This window comes from Lithobates pipiens, unplaced genomic scaffold, assembly GCF_037356315.1.
Source record: "Lithobates pipiens isolate NorthernLeopardFrog02 unplaced genomic scaffold, aLitPip1_a1.2 Scaffold_8, whole genome shotgun sequence".
Classification (NCBI taxonomy): Eukaryota; Metazoa; Chordata; class Amphibia; order Anura; family Ranidae; genus Lithobates; species Lithobates pipiens.
The window spans coordinates 260,894,056-260,921,575 of record NW_027507903.1 but is presented as its reverse complement, the minus strand read 5'-3'; the positions used below and the strand labels follow the sequence as shown (position 1 = coordinate 260,921,575).

Below are 27,520 nucleotides of genomic sequence, written 5' to 3'. Positions count from 1 at the left end.
AGTCATGTTGAGTTACTTTGAGAGGACAGCAAATTTACACTGTTATACAAGCTGTACACTCACTACTTTACATTGTAGCAAAGTGTCATTTCTTCAGTGTTGTCGCATGAAAAGTTATAATAAAATATTTACACACATCTGAGGAGTGGAATCGCTTTTGTGAAAATGTGTGTGTGTGTATATATATATATATATATAATGTGTATAGTGTATGTGGGGGTTCTAAGTAATTTTCTAGCAAGAAATACTACTTTTAACTAGTAAGCAACAAGGGTCTGAAAATGGCCTGGTCCTTCAGTGGTTAAAGAAGATGCTATTGTGAGTCGTCGTGTACCCCCAAAAAAATATCAAGGCCCTACAACAAAATCTTAAACAGCTCATTGTCAGATCCTGTTTTTTAAAAAACTGCATGAGACAAGGCTGTGTCACTTACTGCTGTTCATATTTTAATTAGAACTGTTAACCTTAATCATTTGATAAGGGGTCTGAACGTGGGGGGCAGGGAGTATACATCTGCTGCTTATGCTGATGATTTATTGTTCTTCTTGACTCAGCCTCATATTTCTATTCCCAACCTCCTTACAGCTATTTATGGGTACTGTATGTCTCTAACTTAAAAATAAACTACGCTAAACCTTTCTCTCCCTACAGAAATCTTGTCTACCATACAGTAAAATTATCCCTTAAAATGGGAACCTAAAGCCTTAAAATATAAACTTGCTTAAAATTTAGGAAACTTCTTTGAAGAAAACTTTAAGCACCTGCTTCAACTGATAGAATGAACCTAAAGAACTGGAACTTAAAAAAAAAAGTGTCATGGTTCGGAAGAGCTGCTGTTAAAATAATTAATTATTTAGAATTTTTTTATTTTTTTTCCTATCCATTACATTTTTTTTCAAACACTTGCAATTCTTACAATGAACATTTTTATTTGGACGCCTAAAAAGCCCCAAATTAGGCTCCAAGTAATTAGCGCCCCATCTGTCCGTGCTTTATATACTCAGCCCACATTCAGATCCAGGAGCCTATCATTGGTTAGAACTGCGGGGGCAAGACCATGTACATCCAACCACGGGTCCCAAAGTTTCTCATATTTTCGTGCATACCCCCTTTGCTGATACGTTTTTCCATATGCACGATGTGTGCCAAGGCAACCACCCACTCTGATTTCCAGTGTATAATTATTTTATGAGCTAAAAATAAGGTCCTACTAACAGCCTCTCTAGTATGATTTTCCTATTCAATCTCGTCTAATAGATTAAGGAAGCACGATTTGGCGTCCAAAGTAAGCAAAATACTCTATTCAGGGTGTCTACCACTCCCCTCTGATAAAGGTGCAGTTTGGGACATCTCTACAATAGATGTATTGGATCACTGTGATACCACCTACACCTAGTGCACATAAGCAACAGTCCCATAATGTATAATCTTTGAGGGGTATGGTACACTCTCAAAAGAATATAGAGCTGTGTCAATCTCTGGGTTACATTCAAGGAGCAAGTGGTCACAGCCTGCAGAGCCTTATCGCATTGATCCCTATCTAGTGGACCAACGTCATTGTCCCACTTAGCCCTTACACTTAGGGGATGTTTATGCAGAAACAGCTGAAGCAACATAGCATAGCCTGGGGATATAAAAACCCTTGGAGGTTGCTTCTTCCTTAATCAAGGTAATTTGGGTTACCAAAGACATGGGCCATTCAAAGGTTCTGGTCTGGGCCACTACTGCATGCCGTAGTTGCATGTGGTAGAAGTGTATAGAGGGTGGAAGATCTAATGCCTCCGGTGAAGCATCAAAAGTGAGCAGCTTGCCATTATGAAAGATTTGCCTCAAATACACAGTGCCGTTGTTCTTCCACAGGGTCCAATGCTATCATTTGGCCAACTCATGCTGTCATTTGGCTAATTGTATGTGGTTTCCCAAAAGCCTGTGCTTCAAGGGCCGTCGGAAAAGAGCTACCCCACACCGTATGGAGTATTCACAGAAGAGTCTACTACCCATTTTGAAAATAATGAATTTATTGCATTTTAGGATGAGGCTTTAACATAAAATGTGGAAAAAGTGAAGCGCTGTTAATACTTTCCTGGATGCACTGTACACCCTGCCTACAATCAGGCAGGATGAACTGAGCACAAAACTGTCCTTACTGGACATATTTAGAAATGCATAGTTCTCTAACTGTAAGTAGAACAGAAAAGAATTTGGACCCCCTACAACCTTTGAAACCATCTGCCTTAATGACGCTGAAAAAAAGTAAAATTTACAGCATTCTCTTGCAACAAATGAGAAACTACATGACCGATACATTTAAAGAATTGTGGGAAAACGCTTTTCAATCTTTCAGGAAAATTGGTGGAGAAAAGTGTGTATCCTAGCTCACAAGTGTGCAAAAAGTACACACCTACAGGAAACCACGTACAAAAATCCTCACGCGTTAGTACACAACCCCTGCTGCAGTCTTTCAATTAAAAAATAAAATTTGCTAAAGATGTGGACCAGCCAAATAGATACAGATACGAAAATTGAACTTGCATCGGGTTGCTGCCTGCTGCACATCTCTACATATCCCCTGGAGAAATAAACATTCTTTGAAGAAACACCTGCTCAACACAGCCAAATCCTTATCCGACAACATTGAACATGGAAATCCAACATATATTCCATCTATCAGGGACTGTCTTCATAAAGTAAATATTTATGACATGAAAGAAACACTAGCTAACGCCAAAATTACAACTTTCCAATTTCATGAAACCCGGACGGCATGGTTCATGTTTACATATTCATGACTACAATGCACTGATGTCATTGACACTTTACCAAGACACCTGTGGTTCTGATTACTGATTTCCTTTATATTTTATCTAATAGCCGTAGAATTTGGAAAATGGTATTCTTACAATGTTTTCTTCACCCTCTTTCCCTCTCTCTTCTCCATCTATATTTTCTATTTATCCTAGCTTGAAAACTGGATGTAATTGTAACACATACACGGTAGTAAGAAAAACATAGGCATGCTACCACATCTGGGGGAAAAAAAATATCCTGCTATCCTATGGTAATGATGCTTCAATGCACTGCATTTTAAGTGTAAACGTATCATATCATATATTGCTATGCCATATTGCAATATTGTCAGAACTGTACCAGGTTTCTATAAATGTATTTTTTGCTCAATAAAATGTTTGGTTAAAAAAAAAAAAATATATATTATATAATTGTTCTGCTTGGTCTGCAATACTGCCAATTTACAGTAACTATGGGGTCATTGGTAGATCTCCAATGAAGAGACCAGCATAAAATATACATATAGCTATATCTTGGCTATTCCCTTCTATTTGCTGTTTTGTGATCGTGTTAATGTGGAAGATATTTTGATAGTATATATATTTTCTACATATATTGAAACTATCCACTGAGTTCATTGAAGGACCAGCTGTGCTAGAACGCCAACCTGTCCTAAGCAAAATATGTGGGCTGACGTTGCTGAGCACACTTTTTGGGGGTTATTTACTAAAAGAAAATTCACTTTGCACTACAAGTGTATTTGGAAGTGCAGTCGCTGTAGATCCATAGTTGCATAGTAGGTGAGGTTGAAAAAAGACACAAGTCCATCAAGTCCAACCTATGTGTGTGATTTATATGTCAGTGTTACATTGTATATTCCTGTATGTTGTGGTCGTTCAGGTGCTTATCTAATAGTTTCTTGAAACTATCAATGCCCCCCCACTGAGACCACCGCCTGTGGAAGGGTATTCCACAACTTTGTCACTCTTACAGTAAATAACCCTCTACGTAGTTTAACCTTAAACCTCCTTTTTTTTTTTCTTCTTCTAATTTCGAAGGGGACATGTAAAGAAAATAATTAAAAAAAGAAAACGCATTTTAGCTTGCACATGATTGGATGATAAAATCAGCAGAGTTTCCCCTCATTTCAGATCTTCCCCCTCAGATCTACATCTTCTGCACTCCCAAGTGCACTTATAGTGCAAAGTGGATTTGCCTTTAGTAAATAACCCCCTTTGAAACTGTCAGTAGCCTAATTGTCATCTGAACATAGAGTAAATTTAGACGTTCTGTACGCTTGCTCCACGTCTTTGATTATTGAAGCCACTGGATTAACAAGACAACTAGGATCTCCTCTAAAACCCTAAATTGCCTCAGCATTTGCCCTATGAACCTGTTCTTAAGGAAGTATACAAATTCCTTCAATGTAGGAGTGAATGCAGACAATTTTCAGATGAATCTAGACAAGGGAAGGTTGCTTGTCTCTCCTGTATCTTATAAATATGTCTGTAATTGAATAAGTTGTAGGCGCGTCTGCAATATAAAATATTCAGCAGCCTCTGAAATCCTAAAGCACAACATTAAAGACTTCCACTGAGTGCTTGCAAATGTTTTTCTTTAGTTACTTTGTTGAGTAAAAGCATACAGTATGACATACTTTTGCCTGCATTAGTTGAACCTACTTCATACCTTAACCACTTCAGAACCGCAGTACGTCTATTGACGGCCTGGGGTTTCGGTGGTTATATCTAAATGATGCCTGAGTCCACAGACATCATTTAGATATTGCCGTTTTCAGCCGGCGATTCCCTACACCATAAGAACGATCATAGCGGCTGTTCCGCCGCTTGATCGTTCTTACGGGCGGCGGGAGGGGACGCCCCCCCCTCCCGCCGCCCTCCGGTGCTTCTACCGACTCACCGTTTCCATCGGTGAGTCGGTCACAGGATCCGCCGGCCCCAGCATGTGATCATAGAGATTTCCGGTGGACTAGATTGTCCCCGGAGTCTCTATGATCGTTCGGAGGCCGGGCGCGATGTTATGACGTCACGCCCGGCCTCGTTATTCAAATTAACGGCGCCAATCTGGCTAGGAAGCCAGGATCGTTTTTTTTTTTTTTTTTTTTTTATTCTGCCCAGCCTAGAGGTGAGATATGGGGCCTTATTGACCCCATATTTCACTGTAAATAGGTCCGATCGTGCCATATTCCTATTACAAGGGATGTTTACATTCCTTGTAATAGGAATAAAAGTCATCAATTTTTTTTTTTTTTTTTTTAAGTGTAAAACTAAAAAAATAAAAATAAAATTAACAATAAAAAAGAAAAAAAAAATTTTTTAAGCGCCCCTGTCCCCGTGAGCTCGCACACAGAAGCGAACGCATACGTAAGTCCCGCCCACATATGAAAACGGTGTTCAAACCACACATGTGAGGTATCGCCGCGAACGTTGGAGCGAGAGCAATAATTCTAGCCCTAGACCTCCTCTGTAACCCAAAACATGTAACCAGTAAAAAATTTTAAAGCGTCGCCTATGGGGATTTTTAAATACCAAAGTTTGGCGCCATTCCACGAGCGCGTGCAATTTTGAAGCGTGACATGTTGGGTATCTATTTACTCGGCGTATCCTCCTCTTTCACATTATGCAAAAAAATTGGGCTAACTTTACTGATTTGTTTTTTTTTTTAGCATGAAACTGTTTTTTTTTCTGAAAAAAACGCGTTCGAAAAATTGCTGCGCAAATACCGTGCGAGATAAAAAGTTGCAATGACCGCCATTGTATTCTCTAGGGTCTTTGCTAAAAAAACATATATAATTTTTGGGGGTTCTATGTAATTTTCTAGCAAAAAAATTAGGAATTTTACATGTAGGAGAGAAATGTCAGAATTGGCCTGGGCAGGAAGTGGTTAAGCAAGGAAGAAGTGCCTGGAACTGCTTTAAAACCGGCCATACATGTGTCTAATTACAATTTTTAGAAAAAAAAATGTAAGTAATTGCTGAATTTGTGTTCAAACGTCTCACCATTAGTGGGCCAGCAACGGCCGATTTTCGCGTGGCCATCAAACTTGAGTGATCAGGTATGTTGGAATTTTTTTTTAAAACAAATTTTTAATCCAATAATGGGAAAATTGTGCGAGAAATGTAACCTAAAAATAAATGCGCATGATTTGTGACCTGGAAAGGAAAGAAGATTCCTGGCCACAAAATTTCTTTTCTGTGGCAACATGAGGTGAAGTTTGAAGGCTTGGTTGGTTAAGTTTTTAGAAATCAATGGTGACACCATCGGATTACAAAATGCACATTTCTGATTTTTCTAAAGAAAATTTGTTCAACCCATGCATGGCCTGCATCAGTAATGGTGCATTGTTACTGCACTCTGTGTTCCTAAATACTGGCCAGATGCTGTAGAAAATATTCTTTAAAGCATTATTATATCTACATATGACTTTAAGGACAGCTTGTTCTGTTGAAAAACAGACTTGTTGCCTAGATCATTAGGTGCAAAAAAAAAAAAAAAAAAGGAAATGAAGCCTAAAAATGAAAACGATAAGAAAGTAGCCACCTCCTGGGATGACCAGGGAAGGCACACCTGGTCATGCCTCCCAAGGCAGCCTTATTTTGGGTTTAATACCACTTTAATCAAATTTAAAAACCCTCAGGTAAGCTGTCTTTTATGCTTTTGAAAATCGTTTTTTTTGTACAACACTAAGCTGTTTTTTTTTTTTTCTTAACTGTTTTTCCTTTCAGATGATATTGGTGCACATATGAATGTGGGAAGAACATACAAAAATCTAGAAAGAAGTAAAGAAGCCGAAGAGTCCTATTTAATAGCAAAGTCACTAATGCCACAGGTAAAAGACATTTACATTTTGCTTTCCCATTATTTTGCCAGAAATGAGCAGGCTGGTCAGTTTAACTATTTAAGCCCCAAACCCATTTTTGCATTGAGGAGGCAAACAAGACTTTATTGTGGTATTTGACCACATTTTCTGGTACCAAAAAGATTTTGACAACAAACTCTAACGTTCATTATAGGCTCAGAATGCTAGTGTGGTTTAGAAAAACAATCTGAGTTGTTTTCAAGACTGTAGAGGTAGGTTAAATACCAAAATAACAAACAGTCACATTGTCATGAAAATCGGACATAAGGAAAACACGAGCTAGAAAGTGTACTTAAAAGAACGATTTCAAACAGAGTATTTCATCAGAGATGTTTGTCTTGTGATGTTATCCAAAGAACTTATTTAAGTTTGCATTAAGAAGGAAAACAAATTGAGGGGTCCCCCCCCCCCCCTTGTGAATTCTAGGTTGGTAAATTTTATGCTCAAGAAATAAAGCTAAAAAAAACCAGGGCAGAACATAAAAAAAAGATTGCACAGAATGCAAGTCGAAGGCTAGATGGGAAGAAAAGGAAACAAAAGCACATGGATAGCGAGGGGAAAAAGTTTAGACATAAGGAAAAGGGGAAGAATCAGAAAGGAGGAAATGGGGGTGGAGGAACCATCTATGTTTTCTATAAGATTCTAAATAACGAAAAACCTGGCTAAAAAGGGGACGGTAGAGAAAAAAGTTTATTAGGGCTGGTTTGCGATAAGGGGATAAACTGCAAGAACTTTTAGGACCTATTCACACCTTTGCAGTGTAGTGCATTGCATTGCCATTCACTTTTTTTTCTACTTTCAGGTTTACTTAGAAACCCAATTATTCAATTCACATATAGTATTCAATCATAATTTTCATTAAAATGTTCCCTGCTATAAAGGTTCTTGCTTTTTTTTTTTGGGTAAAAACGCTCTGTTCCTGTTCTTCTTTCTCCTCTGTTGTAACCCTGTCGCTTGCTTTCCCAATGAAGTTTGCAAGCTGACGTACATTGCACAGGCATGTTTCACTGTTCTCAACATTAGGAAAATCTCTCTGAAATATACCTCGTAGCAGTTGCTGGAGTGCATTTATGTAGACCAAAAGTGTTGGTAGAAGATCAGCAGTGCTGATATGTAACAAAGGCTGAGGGAGGGGGGGGGGGGGGAGTAAAGACAAAAATTGTTTGTGATCCACAATGCTTTTATTTAGGTGTTACATGTATTTAACCACTTCCCACCCGGCCAATGCACATATACGGCCGGGTGGGAGCTCTCTACTTCTGATAGGACTTTCAGGAACGTCCTTCAGAAGGAGGGGGATCGCGCGCAACGCGTGCCCGCGCAGCGGCGCGATCCCGATGTGCTCGTGTCACCCGGACGCGGCGCATCTCGGATCGGCAGGAGGGCTCTGTGATTGGCCCTCCTGATCACATGACAGCCGTGTCCAATCACGGCCGTCATGTGATGTAAACAAACAGCCGGTTGCTAGGCAATCGGCTCCTCCTCTCCTCACACAGAAGTCATCGCTGAGGAGAGGAGAGGAGAGCAGATCGCTGCAGCCGGCTGGTGATCAGTGAGTATGAGCTGTTTTTACAGCTTTTTACTAACTGATCACCAGTCTAGTGTAATACACACATCACCACACAGTGTAAACACACATGTCACCACAATACACATGTCACCACACATGTCCCCAAAACACACATGTCTCCAAATAATAAAGACATGTCCCCAAATAAAAAAACACATGTCTCCCACATATGTCCCACTAAAATCACATGTTCCAATGATTATCTACACACATATGTACGTGATCACCTGCACACATCTGTACATGATCATTTGCGTACATATGTCCGTGATCACACAAACCAATTATTATACACTTAATGGATTTTTTTTTACCAAAAACATGTAGCAGAATACATTTTGGCTTAAATTTATGACAAAATTTGATTTTATTGGATTTCTTTTAAAATAGAAAAAAGAAAATATTGTTTTTTTTCCAAATTTCCGCTTTTTTTGCGCTTATATCGCAAAAAATAAAAAACAGAGTCGTGAATAAATACCACCAAAATAAAGCTCTATTTTTGCAAACGAAATGATAACAATTTCATTTGGGTACAGTGTAGCATGACCGCGCAATTGTCATTGAAAGTACGAGAGCGATGAAAGCTGAAAATTGGGCTGGGAAGGAAGGGGGTGAAAGTGCCCTGTATTGTAGTGGTTAAACAACTCACACTGTTAGCATGTCTTAGCAGTCAGGTCTGTACAAAGGCAGAGATAGGAGACACACACGCCTTTGGGTACTTTGCTGGAGGGGTGTGGGGCAACTACAGCAGGAGCCTTTCCTACTTCTGCATTACTCCAGCTATCTCGGCAATGTTCATGACTCCACCTCCACTACCAAACACAGTGCTGCATACTCTAGTGCAGTGATTCCCAACTCCTGTCCTGAGGACCCACTAACGGGACAGATTTTAGGTCTTCCCTTGGGGAGATGCAGACTAGAATACTGCAATCACTGATTGCACCTGTGATGTATTTCTGTTTTGTTGCAAACCTGGCCTGTTAGTGGGCTCTGGGGGCAGGAGTTGAGAACCATTGCTATAGTGGGACAGCAGCTCTGGGATGAGGTCCGGAGCATGCTGCTTGTTTAAAGTGGTTGTAAACCCTTACAAACCACTTTGACCTACAGGTAAGCCTAGATTAAGGCTTACCTGTAGGTCCAAGCAATATCTCCTAAACCTATATGGTTTAGGAGATATTTGCCCGAAAACGGGCACCGCTGTCTACGGCGCATGCGCCGTAGACAGCGGCGCGCAGGCGCACTGAGCGCGGCAGTTCCAAGAATGGAGCTGCTGCATTTGTCGACTCCCGTGCGCACGCGCGGGAGTGACGTCATCGCGGCTTCGCCGAATGACAGCGGCGGAGCTGCGAGACCCCACCAGCAAGATGGATGCGGCGGACTACAGGGGACAGCGGCGACTTCGCTGGCTCCTGTGTCAGGTAAGTGACACATAATGGGCTACTATGCGATGCATAGTAGTCCATTATGCTTTACCTTTGCAGGAAAAAAAGAGGAAGTAAACTCATCAGGGTTTACTTCCTCTTTAACTGCTGTAGAATAAAGTGAGTTCCAGGACCTGACTTTTCTCAGGTGTCTTGATTGCATGTTTGTCTAAACAGAAGTGAAAGCTCTTTGTCAGTAGTAGTAACAGCTGATATCTGACTGTTTCATGCTACCACTTTTATGATTACGTGTGTGTGTGTTTTTAATACTGGTTGTTGTACCCCAGGTTACAGCGTTCATCAATAAACAACTAGTATTCTTTCATGTTGCATAAAATGTGTTTTTATGAGCATTTTTGTAGTGTTTTTGTTAAAGCTCTCTGGACTACACTGGAAAACCCATCTCTAATCCTGGATATGTCTCTAAAAGCTGTGTATATATTTTTACCTCTCCAGGGAATGTTTGTTCTCTTTAAAGAATGTACCGTCTTGCCAATATTTTAGAGATAAGCACACTTCTCTCTCTCTCTCTCTCTCTCTCTCTCTTTCTTTTTTAATTTTGTTTAACTGATCTTGCAGGCATCTAAATGGTAGAGATTAGACTTGATTAATTTTACAGAAACGTGTATTTTTTTTGTAATAGTCAATTAACCACTTATGGACCACCGCACGCTGATATACGTCCTAAGTTTGCAGAGGAATATCGTTGTTATGGCAACAGCTAGCTGCCATAACCCCGATATCCTCTTCTTTGGCTGGCGGTCCACTTTCCGACAAGAGTGGCCTATGTGTCGGATTTGCCGCAAGATCACTTTTATCGGCAACAGGGGGACCTGTGCTCCGGTGCCCTCTTCATCCTTGCTGGGTATGGAGACGAGTGAGGGGAAGATGGACCCCCAACCATCTCCATAACTGCAGGGCGGGAATGTACGTCAAAACGTCACTTCTGCCCATAGCTCGTAAAGGGCCTTTTTTAATTTATTTTTTTAATGACCACATTTTTTTTTTTTTTTTCTTTCATTGTATTTTGGTGTAAATATGAGATCTGAGGTCTTTTTGACCCCAGATCTCATATTTAAGAGGTCCTGACATGCTTTTTTTTCTATCACAAGGGATTTTTACATTCCTTGTAATAGGCATAAAAGTGACACTTAAAAAAAAAAAAAAAAAGTGTAAAAATAATAAAAGCTAAAATAAGAATTTTTTTTTTTTTTTTAAATGCGGCCAGTCCTGCCGAGCTCGCGTGCAGAAGTGAACGTGTACATGAGTAGTGCCAACATATGAAAACTGTGTTGAAACCATACATGTGAGGTATTGCCGCAATCGGTAGAGTGAGAGCAATAATTCTAGCCCTAGATCTCCTCTGTACCTTAAAACATGCAACCTGTATATTTTTTTTTTTTTAAATGTCGATTTGTAAGGTTAAAAGGTTTAGATTTTTAAGGGTAAAAATTTGTCGCCATTCCACGCAATTTTGAAGCGTGACATGTTTGGTATCAATTTACTCGGCGTAACATTATAAAGTAAATATCAGAAGTACAGAGTAATCCTGAACCCAACGCTCAATCTAAATGTATTACCTGCACTTACAGCCGCTATTATAAAATTGAGAACCAATATAAAAATATGCCCAATTAGAAAAACAAAGCATTAACAGCGGTTCATATGCATAAAAAAAATAACATTATTTTTCACAATATAAAAAAAAAATTGGGCTAACTTTACTGTTGTCTTACTTTTTTGGGGAAAAAATACAATTTTTTGAATTAAAAAATATTGCAATGACCACCATTTTATTCTCCAGGGTTTTAGAAAAAAAATTATAATGTTTGTGGGTTCTAAGTAATTTTCTAGCAAAAAAAAACGGTTTTGAATTCGTAAACACATCTCAAAGAGAGTCTCGGTCCTTAAGTGGTTAATAGCAGTTTTTGTTTGTAGAGTATGAAATGGGAATGTACAAATTCTGGGTCCCGGTTAAAACTATATGTCCAATTGGAAATGTATAGGATTCCCACAGGGTGACCTTAAATTCCAGTTTTTATTTATTTTTAAAATGTTTGAAAATGTATGCTTGATAGAATGGTCAGGAAATAATTAATAAAATGTTGATTTTATTAAAGGATGTTAAAGAAAATGAAATATGTCACCCAATGAGGATCCAGGGATTCACCATTCTTGTTCCATACACCACAAACATATCTGTATACTTAAATGTATGAATTTGAAAGAAATATATGTAGTTCTTTAAAATGTAATTATTATTAAGTCTCCATGTCTAGGTTTTAGACGCTAGAAACAATTATTGGCCTAATCAGGCGTTCATGATCTTGACATGTGATTACCAGTATTGAATAGTAAAATGTTTTAAATGTTTGTTGAGTCTACTATTTTATGTCCTCTCTTGGGCCTTCCTTTAATACAGTGGCAACGATATTCAACTGGCTTTCAATGCAGTGGGAGCATTGTCGCCATTTGTAAAGGAGCTACAGGCAACTGCGCGTTCAATCTGCTGGACTGGAATGATTAAGAGCAGAGTCGCATGCTTGCAGATATAAGCATGTAAAAATGTTTAATTGACTGTGTTCATTTAATAATAATTATTATATATATATTAGATATATAATATTGCTTGTTTTTATTATTGTCCAAATTATTTTAATTATAGGGTCACATATAATTGTGTTTTCTTTATAAAAATAAATATATATATATATATATATATATATATATATATATATATACATATATACATATATACATATATACATATATACATATATACATACATACATACATACACATACACACACTGCCTTGCGAAAGTATTCAACCCCCTTGAACTTTTCAACCTTTTGCCACATTTCAGGCTTCAAACATAAAGATATAAAATGTTTATTTTTTGTGAAGAATCACCAACAAGTGGGACACAATTGTGAAGTGGAACGAAGTCTATTGGATATTTTAAACTTTTTTAGCAAATAAAAAACTGAAAGGTGGGGCGTGCAAAATTATTCGGCCCCCTTGCGTTAATACTTTGTAGAGCCACCTTTTGCTGCGATTACAGCTGCAAGTCGCTTGGGGTATGTCTCTATCAGTTTTGCACATCAAGAGACTGAAATTCTTGCCCATTCTTCCTTGCAAAACAGCTCGAGCTCAGTGAGGTTGGATGGAGAGCGTTTGTGAACAGCAGTGTTCAGCTCTTTCCACAGATTCTCGATTGGATTCAGGATTCAGGTTCATTGCTGTATGTTTGGGATCATTGTCTGGTTGGAAGATAAGGCTCCCTCCCAGTTTCAGGTCTTTTGCAGGCTCCAACAGGTTTTTATCCAGTATTCGGTCCTGTATTTGGCTGCATCCATCTTCCCCTCAATTTTAACCATCTTCCCTGTCCCTGCTTAAGAAAAGCAGGCCCAAACCATGATGCTGCCACCACCATGTTTGACAGTGGGGATGGTGTGTTGAGGGTGATGAGCTGTGTTGCTTTTACGCCAAACATATCGTTTTGCATTGTGGGCAAAAAGTTCGATTTTGGTTTCATCTGACCAGAACACCTTCTTCCACATGTTTGGTGTGTCTCCCAGGGGGCTTGTGGCAAACTTTAGATGAGACTTTTTATGGATATCTTTGAGAAATGGCTTTCTTCTTGCCACTCTTCCATAAAGGCCAGATTTGTGCAGTGTACGACTGATTGTTGTCCTATGGACAGACTCTTCCCAACTCAGCTGTAGTTCTCTGCAGTTCATCCAGAGTGATCATGGGCCTCTTGGCTGCATCTCTGGTCAGTCTTCTCCTTGTCTGAGCTGAAAGTTTAGAGGGACGGCCAGGTCTTGGTAGATTTGCAGTGGTCTGATACTCCTTCCATTTCAAAATGATCGCTTGCACAGTGCTCCTTGGGATGTTTAAAGCTTGGGAAATCTTTTTGTATCCAAATCCGGCTTTAAATTTCTCCAACAGTATTACGGACCTGCCTGGTGTGTTCCTTGGTCTTCATGATGCTCTCAGCGCTTTCAACAAAACCCTGAGACTATCACAGAGCAGGTGCATTTATACAGAGACTTGATTACACACAGGTGGATTCTATTTATCACCATCAGTCATTTAGGACAACATTGGATCATTCAGAGATCCTCGCTGAACTTCTGGAGTGAGTTTGCTGCACTGAAAGTAAAGGGGCCGAATAATTTTGCACGCACCACTTTTCAGTTTTTTATTTGCTAAAAAAGTTTAAAATATCCAATAGATTTCGTTCCACTTCACAATTGTGTCCCACTTGTTGGTGATTCTTCACAAAATATTAAAATTTTATATCTTTATGTTTGAAACCTGAAATGTGGCAAAAGGTTGAAAAGTTCAAGGGGGCCGAATACTTTCGCAAGGCACTGTAATATATATATATATATATATATATATATATATATAATATATATTAGTGATTTTTGTGCGTATTGTCTGTTTTTCACCCTTCAGATTACAAACTGTAGCTACTTCTCATGGGGGGGGGGGGGGTGGGGGGAATGGATTCCAGTGGGATTTTTGTGTTTGTCAGTTCTCTTTTTAGGCTGTTTCATTTTGGATCACACTATTTTCAAAGTATTTAGCATGAAAAACCAGAATGCTCTAAGATACCCATGGGAGTAGTTATTGAATATCTGTGAACACCAAGAAAACATGCCTTCTACTTATAAAATACTGCCGTCCGCATGTTAGAAAAAGTGGGAGCATATGTTTATTATGGCTTAAGGCGATGGATGCAGCTCATACAGGTGTGCTGCAAGACACAGATGGTGGTGTCTTGAGTAAGCGAAGTTTGTTAGGGGAGAGAGTTTATATTTTTTTAGTAATGTTTTGGCTTGGTTCTTATTTCTGTTACTGTATCATTTTCATTTAATTAAAGGTAATACCAGGAAAGAAGTATGCCGCACGTGTTGCACCTAATCATCTGAACGTGTACATAAATCTTGCAAACTTGATCCGTGCAAATGAGTCAAGGCTGGAAGAAGCTGACCAGTTATACAGACAAGCCATAAGTATGAGGCCAGATTTTAAGCAAGCCTATATTAGCAGGTAAGATGTTAAAATATTTGGAATACTTGAACTTTAAAGTGTTGCTAAACCCACAACAGTAAAATCAGTCTATATATGCAGCATAGCATGCTTGTTATACTGTTATAAACATAAGTGGTTAATCCTCTTCACTGTAGAAAAAGGCAGTTTTATCCAGTATGCATAGATCCTTCTCTCCCTGCACTGTCTATCTGGGGAAGGCCAGCTAACACAGGCAAGGCAGCTGACCTGCACATACTCAGTTGTGGCAGGGTAGCGGACCTGCACATGCTCAGTTGTGGCAGGGTAGCGGACCTGCACATGCTCAGTTGTGGCAGGGTAGCGGACCTGCACATGCTCAGTTGTGGCAGGGTAGCGGACCTGCACATGCTCAGTTATGTCTTTTATGCTGGAGGAAACAGTTACTTGTTCTCAGAGATAACCGGGTCACATGATATTGGCTTCACACATGTGGGCGTGTATACAGGCTGTAGTGAAAATCGCCCTCCCACCTGAACTCTTAGCACTGGAGAAATTGTGCAATTTATCACTGACCATGGTATATAAATCATCCAAAAGGGTATATAGTGGCAGTATTTTAGTGTAAAACGATGATTTTTAAGCTGTGGGCACTGAGAGGGGGGGGGGGCAGATTAACAATTTTTATGTTACCGGGTTTGGTAACACTTAAACATCCCATTGAAGACTAGAAAAAAGTTAATCTACTTATAGTATATAATTATCAAGAAACTAATAAGGAATAGGGACACACTTTTGAACAGTTCCGCTTGGTCCGCTGTCAGCTCTGTTTGAGTTCTTTGAGGGCCTGATCACACCTATAAAGCATGTTAAAATGTTTGTAAACCCTAACCATAAGCTTCTTCTGATTTGCTCCTGTTAAGTCAAATATACTATTGAAAGTGTTTTTGTTAGATCTGTTATAGAAGTGCAAAAATACCTGTTGAAGTTGCCAGAAATGTTGCGAGCTGACTTCCTGGGCTTCCTGGCTGTGCACAAGAAGGGGTTATGGAGAGCTGGGGGTGGGGAGAGGTTTGCATTTCTTGTAATGCATCAGGAATAAAGTAGACATGGCTGCCCTGCTTTTGGAGAGCCAAATAAATATACACTGTGTTGTCAAGTCAGAGGAAGGCAGAATCGCCCAACAGTTCTGGCACATAAACCGTTATTCTTGCGTATTTGAACATTTGAAAGGGATAAAACCTGGAGAAATGTGCATGTATTGCAGAGATGTACAAAATATGTTTTTGTTTAATTTTGCATTATATGCTTTTCACCATTCTTTTGAATGGTGTGCATGTGTATACAATTTATTATTATTCAGGATTTATATAGCACCGACAGTTTGTGCAGCACTTTACAATGTGATGGTAGACAGGACAGTTACAATACAGTTGAATACATGAGGAATCAGAGGGCCCTGCTCGTTAGAACTTATGCTCTAGAAGGGAGGGTCAACTGAAACAAAAGGTAATTACTGTGGGGTATGAGCTGATGGAGAAAATCATAATACAGTTGTTGGGTGTGGGTAGGATAGGCTTCTCTGAAGAGAAGGGTTTTCAGGGATAGTCTTAAAGCTAATAGAGTAGGAGATGATCCGATAGATTGGGGTAAGAAGGATTAGAGAGGCTCTGGAAAAGTCCTGGAAGTGACGAGGGAGCTAGAGAGCAGGACGTCTTGAGAGGAACAAAGAACGATTAGGTTGGTATTTTGAGACCAGGCTAGTGATGTAGATGGGAGCTAAGTTGTGGATGGCTTTTTAAGTTGTTAGTACTTTGAATTAAATTTGTTAAGTGAAAGCCAGTGGAGGGATTGACAGAGAGAAGTAGTAGACAGAGTGATTGGTAAGGTGGATGAGTCTGGTAGCAGCATTTATGATGGATTGAAAGGGGGGATAGACTATGTAGGTAAGCCAATAAAAACATTTTTTATAGCAGAAAGTAAAAAATACTGTTTTTTTTTTTTTTGTTTTTTTTTTGTTTTGTTTTTTCGAAATGATCTTTTTTTTTGTTTGTTTATAGCGAAAAAAATAATAAAAACCACAGAGGTGATCAAATACCCCCAAAAGAAAGCTCTATTTGTGTGGGGAAAAAAAGGACATCATTTTTATTTGGGTACAGCGTCGCACGACCACACAATTGTCAGTTAAAGCAACACAGTGTCATGCAAAAAATGGCCTGGTCAGGATGTGGGTAAATCCTTCCAGGGCTGAAGTGGTTAAAGGAATTGGTGGTTTTGCAAATATGTTTCCTTACTGTGGTCAGGACTAAAATAAAAATATAAGGCCTATTATTCTTCAGGTAAATATGTATACTGTATGAATTAGAGGTGCACCGAATGGACATTTTTGGTACCGGAAATGCAGGATGCACAAAAACCGAAAATTACAGTTTATAAAAAATGTATATATTTTTATATATATAATTGTATTCAACCTTTTAATTTATTATTATTATTATTATCATGAATTTAAATTATGAATTTATTGCCAGTGATGTGTCAAATAGTGTCCCCCATCGCATAGTGTCCGCCCTGTACTGTACTTGTGCAGTACGGAGGACAAGGAGATTCCGAAAGTCTCCGAAGATGAACGGCGCCTGCCCCGTGAGTCCAGGTTCAAGCCCCACCATCCAAGTGGACTTAGAGTTAGAATAAAAAATAGCCGAGCGAGGCGAGCCCGCGAGGGGCCCTGTTACTATGTGCTACTGTATGTCCACTTGGATGGTGGGACTTGCACCTGGACTCAGTGCGCAGGCGCCGTTCTTATGAGACTTTGGAGTCGTCTCCTCCTCCGTACTGCACAAACGCTGCGCCTGCGCAGTATGGGGCGGACACTATCCGATGGCCGGACAGTTTTTGACAGAGCACCCATGTTACATTTTTTTGGTACAGTTTTTGAGTCTCATGACCTACCAAACCACACCACAAGCATAGTAAAATCATGGTAAAATCGCCTGCATTTTCGGTGCCATTATCGGCATGTTCTTTTCTTATCAGAAAAAATGGCAAAAGCACCTTTTTCAGCCGATCTGTTTCGGCCTCCAAAATTTCAGTGCATCTCTAATATTAATATTCTGTAGCTTGTAGTAAGGGAGAGATGTTTACATACACAGTATATTATATAAAACATCTGTTGCAAACCTTTTAAGCTTGAAAAAATTTAATTAAGTCACAATCGTTATAGTTTCTCTAAGTAAAAAACAAAAAACTACACTTCGCCTCATGTAGTCCAAGCACACAAGCTATATCTAGTTCTTCCATATGGAATGATGTTGCTGGATTGTATTGCATCATAAGAATCTATACCTGGAACCAATTAAGTGTTCATCAGGAAGACTATCATCTTCCAGTGCAATTTACTAAGAGACATAAGACATATGCATAAATAAGCACATATCATTGTGTGTTATCTTTGAAATAGGTTTACAAAGCCACATCAGAGATATGGACACTGAGATTTTTTGCTGTGTATTTGAAAATATTATAGAAAAGAAACTGACCAATGTTTCATTAGTGTGTACATTTTTATCCTAATTTTATTGTACAGGACTTGTATTCATAGACCATGGGTTGTATGCAGGCTGCCTTAACCTCCTCAGCGGTAATCCCGAGTCTGGCTCGGGTTGGGAATTTCATTACAATAGCGGTAACCCCGAGCCAGACTCGGGCTTGCACCGCTCGATGCAGGGGAGGACACAGGTAACGTTACTTACCTTGTCCCCTGGATCCAGCGATGTCCGCCGCGCTGTGTGATCGAGCCGTCCTGCGCTCGATTCACAGTGCCGAATGCCGCCGAGCTCCGTTCCCTGCGACGTTACGACGCACGGGAGCGGAGAACGACGGCAAATTCAAAAATGTAAAAAGACACAAAACACACACAGCACTGTAATCTTACAGATTACAGTGCTGTAGTAAAAAATACACACCCCCTTTGTCCCTAGTGGTTTGTGCAATGCCCTGCATGCACTTTTATATTATAAATACTGTTTTTTACTGCTTGTAATTTGGAGATTGTCCATAGCAACCAAAACATGTCCCTTTTTCATTTTTTTTTGGATTTGATTACATTATTGAATAATTTTTATTATTCTTTATTATATTATAAACTTTATCATACCCGGGATGTCCGCTAGACTCTGGTTTGAAGAGATTTCTGAGCGTTATTCCTAAGAATTACTGGACTACAAAATAAAAGCCAGATTTCCATGCAAAATAATTGTACCGCTTTCAGCACCTTATTCCAGACTGAATCATACCGCCAGGGAGGTTAAGGTGACTGGATACTGGAAAATATACTTCCTAAGCTGCGCACTCATATAACCCCTCCTCCTCATTGAGACTCCATTTTTTGCTAGTGTCCTTAGGTGATGAAACCTGTTCTCTAGCAAAAAAAATCTTTTTTTTAACCATTACATTTTGGTCGTGATATGTCTATCAAGATCTGACTGCTTTTTGCCCTGCACTATATAGCAGTTTCAGATCGGTACCCATTGATGCTTCAGTGTTGCCTCTGAGACCATACCTGAACTTCAACCCAACCTTTAATGTTTGCTGCAGGCACTGGAGCCAGCATAAACCACTGGCAAAAAGTTTAACGTGTAGTTAGCCGCAGGGTGCTATACAGTTCCATGGTCATTGTATGGTTCCCTGACCTTAAAGACCCCCTCTGTGGCATGCCCACTTTGACAGGTGGTGCCTGGACCTCTAGTAGGCCAAGCACAGTGGATAAGGGAAGGCTGGGATTTCTTGTGTGCTAACACCGGTTCCTGGCTGTAATAAGATAAACCTCAGTGCATAGCACACTATGTGGTCTTGTATACAGAGGAATGGAGAGTCATTCACTTTATTGTGATGCCCCCTATTATATTTATCTCTGTTTTCTTTTTGCAAGCAATTCAGACACTTCGGTTTTTCTCCTCCTATCTAGACTTACCCTTATGAGTTGGCTGTGTCAGGCCTTCAAGCTGACACATCCCTGTCCACCCTTTGTGGCAAAAATGAATGTAGCATGTAGCACGTTACGGCACTTCCACTGCCATGTTTCAAAGAGACATAGCACAGGAACAAGGTCAGTGTTAGGGTTATAGTGGCTTCTGTATCCGGACATGCAAAATTCCATCCAGTTCAAACTCCACTCCATGCGTAGGTACCTGGGGTTCCTCTTGCTTAGCAATGGAAGATCACAGGCACAAGAGCTGTGACAAAAGCTAATTACAGGAAATTCAAAAGGTGATTGCTGTTCCTTTTTGCCAAAGCTATACCCTGATATGACATCTTCCAGTCTGACTCTCGCTCCCTCCCAGGCATGCACCATGCTGCCTGTCTGACAAAAGTGGAAACTATATATAAACTAAAAATCTTGCGAGCTACCAAAAAGTATTAAATAAATATAAAATAAAGTGTCAAAGTGCTAAGTGCCGTAATCAATATGATAAAGCAAATCAAAAATTGCATCAAAGTCTATATAACATGCTCTAAAGCTTGCTGTGATGATAAAGTGCTATTGTGTTTGAAAAATCCGTAACCAAATTTCATCCACAATTCTTCCGCGGCTGTAGTGATACTCCACACATGTTCAAGTGACACCACTCTTGTGCTTTCCCCCCTGGTGTGAGTGTGATCACCTCAGGGCGTGTGACCTTGCAATTAAGCTTGATCTAAACACGCCAGCAAATCAACTCTGGGTTCTGTGTAGATGGATCTGTGATATCCTATGATTATTGATTTTTACAAGCACTATGGCACTTAATCATGACAAGATTTAAAGCATATTTTATAGACTTTAATACTACAATTTTTGGTTTGCTTTATCTTATTAATTATGTCACTTAGCACTTTGCCACTTTATTTTATATTGATTTGATCGATTTATGTCTCATTGATTTATTTTTTTTGGCACTATATTAAGCAGAGTCAATACTGTTTTTATTTGTTATTGCTTATTGACACTAGCTTAGCGCAGTATTTTCATATATTTAAAAGCGGAGACTATGTCTGAATTTGGAAATCTTTCAGTGCTTCTAGAACTTTAGATTTCCAGAGGCCACAAACGCTACAGAATCTCTGTTCCCCCTGGCCCAGCTCAGGAATCTGAGGTGAAACCACCCTTTCTTAAAGCGGGATTCCGCTGCCATTTTTTTTTTTTTTTTTTTACCTGTGTCACTGGTGGGCGATTCCTACTGTATCTTTGCAGTCACGATCTGCGTCTTTTTAACCCCCGGCGTGACAATTTCATTGCTAAGGAAAACTTTAAAAAAAGCAGTCCGGCGGTTTCCATTTTCACTGTGGGCATTTGAAGCCCACAGGCATTTACTTCCTGGATGCGATGACGCTGAGCTCCCAGCATCCACCGCTCCATCTCGCACATGCTTATTGAGTGTCCTCTTTGTTTTCCTTCCTCTTGCCTGGTGTGCTATAGTGGTAATGGCAGATAGAGCTGCCTGCCCACTTTCAAAATGGCAATTTCGAACATGCCCTCGTCACGTGACCGGCGTCCTCCTTCCGAAATCTCACGAGATTTCGGCATGACTGTGTCCCCCATGGATTCCTGGGAAATAGCTAAAAAAGTTCCCAGGGACCATTGCGAAGCCGATAAACACGCCTACTCCCATGGGAGGAGAGCCAGGAAGTCGGCATAAACATTAAAAATAAAAGGTAAATACTGCATATTTTATTTCAATGGTCATAACTGCATCTATGTTCCAAAGCCATTTGAATAAGATGAACTTGCAATTTTCTGTACAAAACCACTTTAAGGATGATATAGAGGAAAGTATTGAGGACTCTTGAGTTTGTAAAGGAGAATTTCCTTCCCTTGCAGTTTTATGAGGCACAAGTTACAGCTTCATGCCAAATGCTCTATATGGAGAAATTAATTGCTGCAGGACACACTAGTCTTTGCTTGGAAGCGCCCGGATTTCCACAGTCACAACAAGCCCCTATGGGTACTAAAGACTGGCTAAGTAAAAAAAAAGACTTTTACCATACATGCACAGATTGTTTGCTTTATGAGCACTAGCTGAATCCTGAGAGGACTTTCACTCCTAAGTGTTTTCCTGAGATTTATCCAGTGGAAGAGGATATTAAAAATGATATTACAGTAGTGGATCCTGCCATCTCAGTTTTCAATAAACACCTTACATGTATCGTCATACCGACTTCTTCCTAGGGAGACATGTTGGCGGCGTGACCACACAGACATAAATTTCATTGATATCGAACGGTACCGATCGGAGTGGTTCGAAAACGATCGGAGCAGGTCATAACTGGTCAGAGTGGAAGTTAGACTGCTCGGGACTTGTATACCTTCCCAACGAACGATGATCATGGAGTGGGTGAGAATTGAGGCACACTTTGGATCCGCCGTGACCGTAGTGCAACATCACAAGTTGTTTGTACACAGTTTGCTGTGAGAGGTTTTGTTTTGCTGGCACCAAGTTTTAAAACGTGATTGGAAACATTGAAGTGTGGTTGTGAATTTTTTTTTTAATAAATCAGTTTTACAGTATCACGCTATGTGGAGCACTTTTTTGGTCTATTTTTCACATATGGATATGCTTGGTTGGAAGTAATCATGGTACTTACCCAGGTGGGGTTTACCTGCTCCTTTGCCAAACATGAGAGTGGGAGTCAACATCAGCTGGTGAGTGCGTTTTTATCGGAAGAGGAATCACAGATACGTTGGTGTGGTGGAAGATTGAAGGATTGGATGAATATTCACTTCTATTGTTTTCTTGCAGTTTATCAATGGACTTTATATAGCACGTCATCACGGGGTGTTATATGTTTAATGTTGATTTTTTTTTTTTCAGATCACTTATTAATGGTATTAAGCGCTACTTAAATTATTTCCTAATTATTATTTGCAGTACACAGTGTTTGGGTATAATTTATTTTGTTTCTATATTGCTTCAGAAAAGTAGCAGCTGTTTTTCACTGCTATTTTGTTGTATGTTATTTGCTTGTTTTGGCGCAGTGGTGGTATTGAACAATTTTTTGGGGGAGGTTTTTTTTCAGTACCAGCAGACTAGTTCTATGCATGCAGATATACCAGAAATGGCCGGGATATATAACCAGTTGATTAGCCAAAAGAAAGCGAGACCCCGGGCCTGAAGCTCAGAACCATAAAGGCCAGAAATATTGCTGCCTTGAGCACCAAGCTGGGTAACAATCCAAAGGAGACCTCGAAAGCAAGTGAAAATATGACCCATGAAGGGAAGACTGCTGAGAATAGCAGGAGGACTACTCTACTGGATCCCTATTGAGGAAGGCTTTAATAGGGTGCGCAGAAATTAAAGAAAGGCCTGTCGGGGTCTACCAAAAACATGAAGTGGCAAAAAGCCTAGAAAACATCTCAAGCAGTGTTATGAGCCTTCCTGGTGATCAAAAATAAAGATTTACCAATCAAGGCTACTGCATCAGCCCAACAGGAACCCAATCCATCACAAAATGCTGGAACAGAGGAGAAAGGGTGGCGCCAGTGTCTGCGTCCAAGACCTGAGCCTACCGGTACCGGCCTAGGCACCGAGGGGGTTCCAGAATCCTCTAAAGCCCCTGAGCCAGTAGATGCTGCTGGAGCTGCATTAGGCTGCCTTACCAACAGTTCTATTCTATTAGCAACTCCTGGCAGGACGTAATTAGGGAATTAAGGTTAGTGTGGATTGGGACAGGGCCACAGTCCGCAGGGTAACCTGCACCGCACTCGCATCCGACGCACCAAGGAACATCAACCAAATAGCTGGGCCTCACGAGCCGAAGCCGGGAAAGCAATCCCCCTGCATTGAAAAATTCTGGCATCAAATCAAAGAGTTGAGGCTAGCTATATGTGAACAATGAGACCTTGGGATGGTCCAGGTACTGAGAGAGGGTGAGCTATCGTGCTCCGACCCCCTAGCCGGAGAAGTAATAGTAAGATGTAATTTATGAAACCGAAACCGAGATGTAAAGTATGTAACACGGATGAGACTAGCCACTGAACAAGCCAAATAAAAGACCAACTCAACCGTGCGACCTGAAAACTATACAAGTAACTGCAGAGGAGACGCAAAGATATAAGCGTGAAGATGTTAACTCCAAATGGCAAAACACATGAATGGTACCCAGCAAAATTTATGAAAATGGCAACCACAAACTGAGTGAAAATGACACGCAACTGGGTGAGGAACATAACTGCAAGAGAAATGTGAGCAGACTCCAGAAAAGAAAAACCTGCGACAGGAATGTGCTGCGTCACGAAACGTGACTGAGTGAGAAACGTGAGTAGTGCGAGCTGACAAAACGTGAGCAGCATGAGAACCGAGGCTGCAAGAAAAATGCAAACTGCAAAAGAAATGCAGGTTGCACGAGAAACGTGAATTGATGAACACCGTGAGAAACAAAAAATTGTATGAGAAACATAAATTGCATGAGAAATGTGAGTTTGTACGAAAACGTAAGCAGCGTAAGGACAGATGAGGAGACTTTCCACCGAACAGGCCAACAGCGCAAGAACGTGAACCTAATGACAACACCACCCTAATGTATGCAGTAAGCGAGCCCGAGCAACCTGCAGCGCCAAGACAGGAAATTTAAAATGAACACTCAGGGCTAAGATATCCACAGACTGTGGTGGATAGTAGTAAATGTGTAATGGTGAACGTGCACATATGACGTATGGAACACAGGAGAGAAGTTTGTGGGACGACAGTCAATTCAAAATGAAATGTATGGATCTGTAGACGTGACAGATCCTGAATGTGAGCACTAGCTAACGGAAATGCAGTGAACGAAAGGCAAAAAGGCATATGACATGAACGTGATAACATGGAAAAAACACGGGTAACGTGGAAAAAATATGGGTAACGTGGGAAAATGAGGGAAACGTGGGAAAACGTGAGTTTGTGCAAAAACGTCAGCAGCATGAGGACAGATGCCACCCGAACAAGCCAAGTAAAAACGATCACCTCAATCTGTTACAAACCCATAGATGTGATGGGTAACCTGTAGTGATGGCAATGTAGTATGCCCTGCTGTGTGAACAAGTGACAACACACTGAAATATGTACCTGAACTGCATGAGTATCAACAAACAGACCCCTGAAAAAACCCTGCTGCAACGTAGAAAACCAGAGAAACATGGGAAAACGTGAGTTTGTACGAAAACGTAAGCAGCATGAGGACAGATGAGACTTGTCACCGAACAAGCCAATTAAAAACGATCACCTCAATCTGTTACAAACCCATAGATGTGATGGCAATGTAGTAAGCCCTGCTGTGTGAACAAGTGACAACACACTGAAATACGTACCTGAACTGCCTGAGCATCAACAAACAGACCCCTGAGAAACCCTGCTGCAATGTAGAAAACCACCACTATGGAAGGAAACAATACACCCCGCAACTACACATCAATAACGCATATGTACTTGAAGCGTCAGGTATGAATAAAGAAAAAATAAAACCACCCCTAAAAAACTGGCGTGAGGAAAACAAATAACACCAACCTGAAATGGATGGGAAAACAAAAGAAAAAAACGCAAAGAATGCAACTTCGTGCCTCCCAGTAGATGTGTAGAAACAAAACCAGAAACATAATCTACAACTACCACTCAAAATAAAATGTCAAAAACGTGAAGTCAAAATAACAGAAACAGAAGCAAATACTCAGAACAATAAGTTTATAACATGCCATACCTATCTGAAAAGGAACTGCAAAATCGCAAAGTGAGAAACTAAGCGACTCCTGAAGAAACAAAGGCACAAAACATACAAACTGACACTCAAGATAAAACTTAAAGACCGAACAAATTTGACGTGTAAGAAAAAAAGAAATGTCTAAACTGTACAACCTGCTGAATGACGAAGAATTGTGAACCATGCATGCACAGCAACCCCCCCGAGCCGACGTGTGTTGCCAGAGCTGAGCCCTGGAGGGGTGTCCACTGCATGCTACTCCTAGAGAACATAAACGGGAACCGCCTGTGGTCTGCCCACGAGCCCTGAAAGGGAAAGGGCCCCCGCAAGTGATAAGGATGATATTCCCCAAATGAAAACCCAGCATCCCCCTGACCTAAAGCTGCCCAGGTGCAACCCCTTCTAACTGCCCTGCCCCCCCAAGCAGACTGACATGTCCACTAACACGATAAGCCCACCATGACAAGCATCAGTCAGAGGTGGGACCATCGTGTCACAAGACCCCCTGCCGACATCCCCTGAAGGCCCCCCAAACACACACCCCTCCCAACCTGCAACCCCCGAACATGGATTGATCCCCAAGCTAGCCCTGCTGCCAACTATACCAGCCCATTCAGTGGCAGACCAGACCAACCAGGGGCAGCAGTACCAGACCAGCGCCCGCAGCACACGAGACCCTTCCCGCAAGGTAACGCTGCCACGAGCAGGGAAAACTAAGCCACCAAGCGTCGTCCTCTTACGATCCGAGACCCGGAAGTGACGTCGGAGTCACCCGCAAATAACGCTGAAGTGAGAGCCTACGACCACTAGTGGAGGAGGCAAAGGAGAGCAGGCTTTATGCAGCCTGACTCCTCCCACAAATACAGGATAACTTGCGGTCAGCCTTACACTTATAACTGCTTCAGGCAAAAGCCATTGTTTTACCAGTTACTTTAGAAGAATGCTTTCAAGGTTTGTATGCAAACCTATTACCAAATTCAAATTAGGGCATCCGGTGATGTGCATGAGAGCAGCGGCTCCCCAGGGTGTCTCTCTCCTCATTTTGGGTCACACAGAGGCATTGGCTCCTGCTGTTGTCAATCACAGCTAGTAAGTCAGTGAGTGAGCCAGGGCAGGGCCAAGCTGGGCTGTGTGTTTGAATGGAGAGACCGAGCGTGGCTCAGGAGCAAACCTGCTCAAGTGCCCCCATAGCAAGAGGCTTGCTATTGTTCATACTCATAGGGGGAGAAATCGAGAGCGCAGGTGGTGAACCCAAAAAAGAGGAGCAGGGCTCCTCTATGCAAAACTATTGCACAGAGTAGGTAAGTATAACATGTTTATTTTTATATATAATCATTTTTTTTTGTCTTCATTTTTAGAATGGCTTTTGGGTCATAATGGCACCCATGACTTCGCTCCTGCATGAAGGTTCTGAGCTTAATGGTAGTCTCCTTTAAGGCACCCCCCTTTGCACACACCCCCCTTTGCACACTCCAGACGTCTTCAATCCCATATATTTACATTGTGCATTCCAGTCAATGGACCATCCAATGTTTTTCTAGTCTCAAGCTCTAAATAGAGAGATGTAGATACGAGATATCAAAAGACACTTTGTGGCTGAATAGTGGATATCTCAAGTATATCGATATAAAAAAGGTGCCATCATCCTTAATGAATAGAATTACAACAAAAATAGGTAGGGACTTTGGGATTTTAGAGGCACCAGTATAGGTTCAAAAAATTAGAATTTTTCTAATTTTTTGAACCTATACTGGTGCCTCTAAAATCCCAAAGTCCCTACCTATTTTTGTTGTAATTTTAGTCTCAAGCTCTGCCTTGTGCAGTGGATCTCCAGTTGTGTCCTGCAATTGGTAAAATTTTTCCTTCACATGCCTGGAATGGGCCAGCCTTTAGGGCTGGAACATAGTTTACAACTTCTGAACTGTCCAATGGGCATAGTCTCCGGAGGAGTCAAAACTCCACATCAACCTTCTGCAACTGAGAACCATCAGATTATACCCGTGTTTCCCCGATAGTAAGACACCCCCGACTGTAAGACGTATCGGGAGTTTCAGAGGGGTCGGCTAATATAAGCCGTACTCCGAAAGTAAGACATATGTCTTACTTTCGGGGAAACACAGGGGTATTGCCG

The 27,520-nt window shown here is 40.7% G+C and overlaps 1 protein-coding gene across 2 annotated transcripts in view; it reads left to right on the top strand.

The window, feature by feature from the left end:
• TMTC3 (transmembrane O-mannosyltransferase targeting cadherins 3) overlaps nt 1-27,520 on the top strand; it is a 137,555-nt gene that overhangs the window by 87,717 nt on the left and 22,318 nt on the right. For both annotated transcript variants that reach the window (XM_077471383.1, XM_077471384.1), the window contains exons 12-13: nt 6,533-6,636; nt 14,552-14,721. In XM_077471383.1, coding sequence (XP_077327509.1) covers nt 6,533-6,636; nt 14,552-14,721 — 274 coding nt within the window. The remainder of the gene's footprint in view (nt 1-6,532; nt 6,637-14,551; nt 14,722-27,520) is intronic.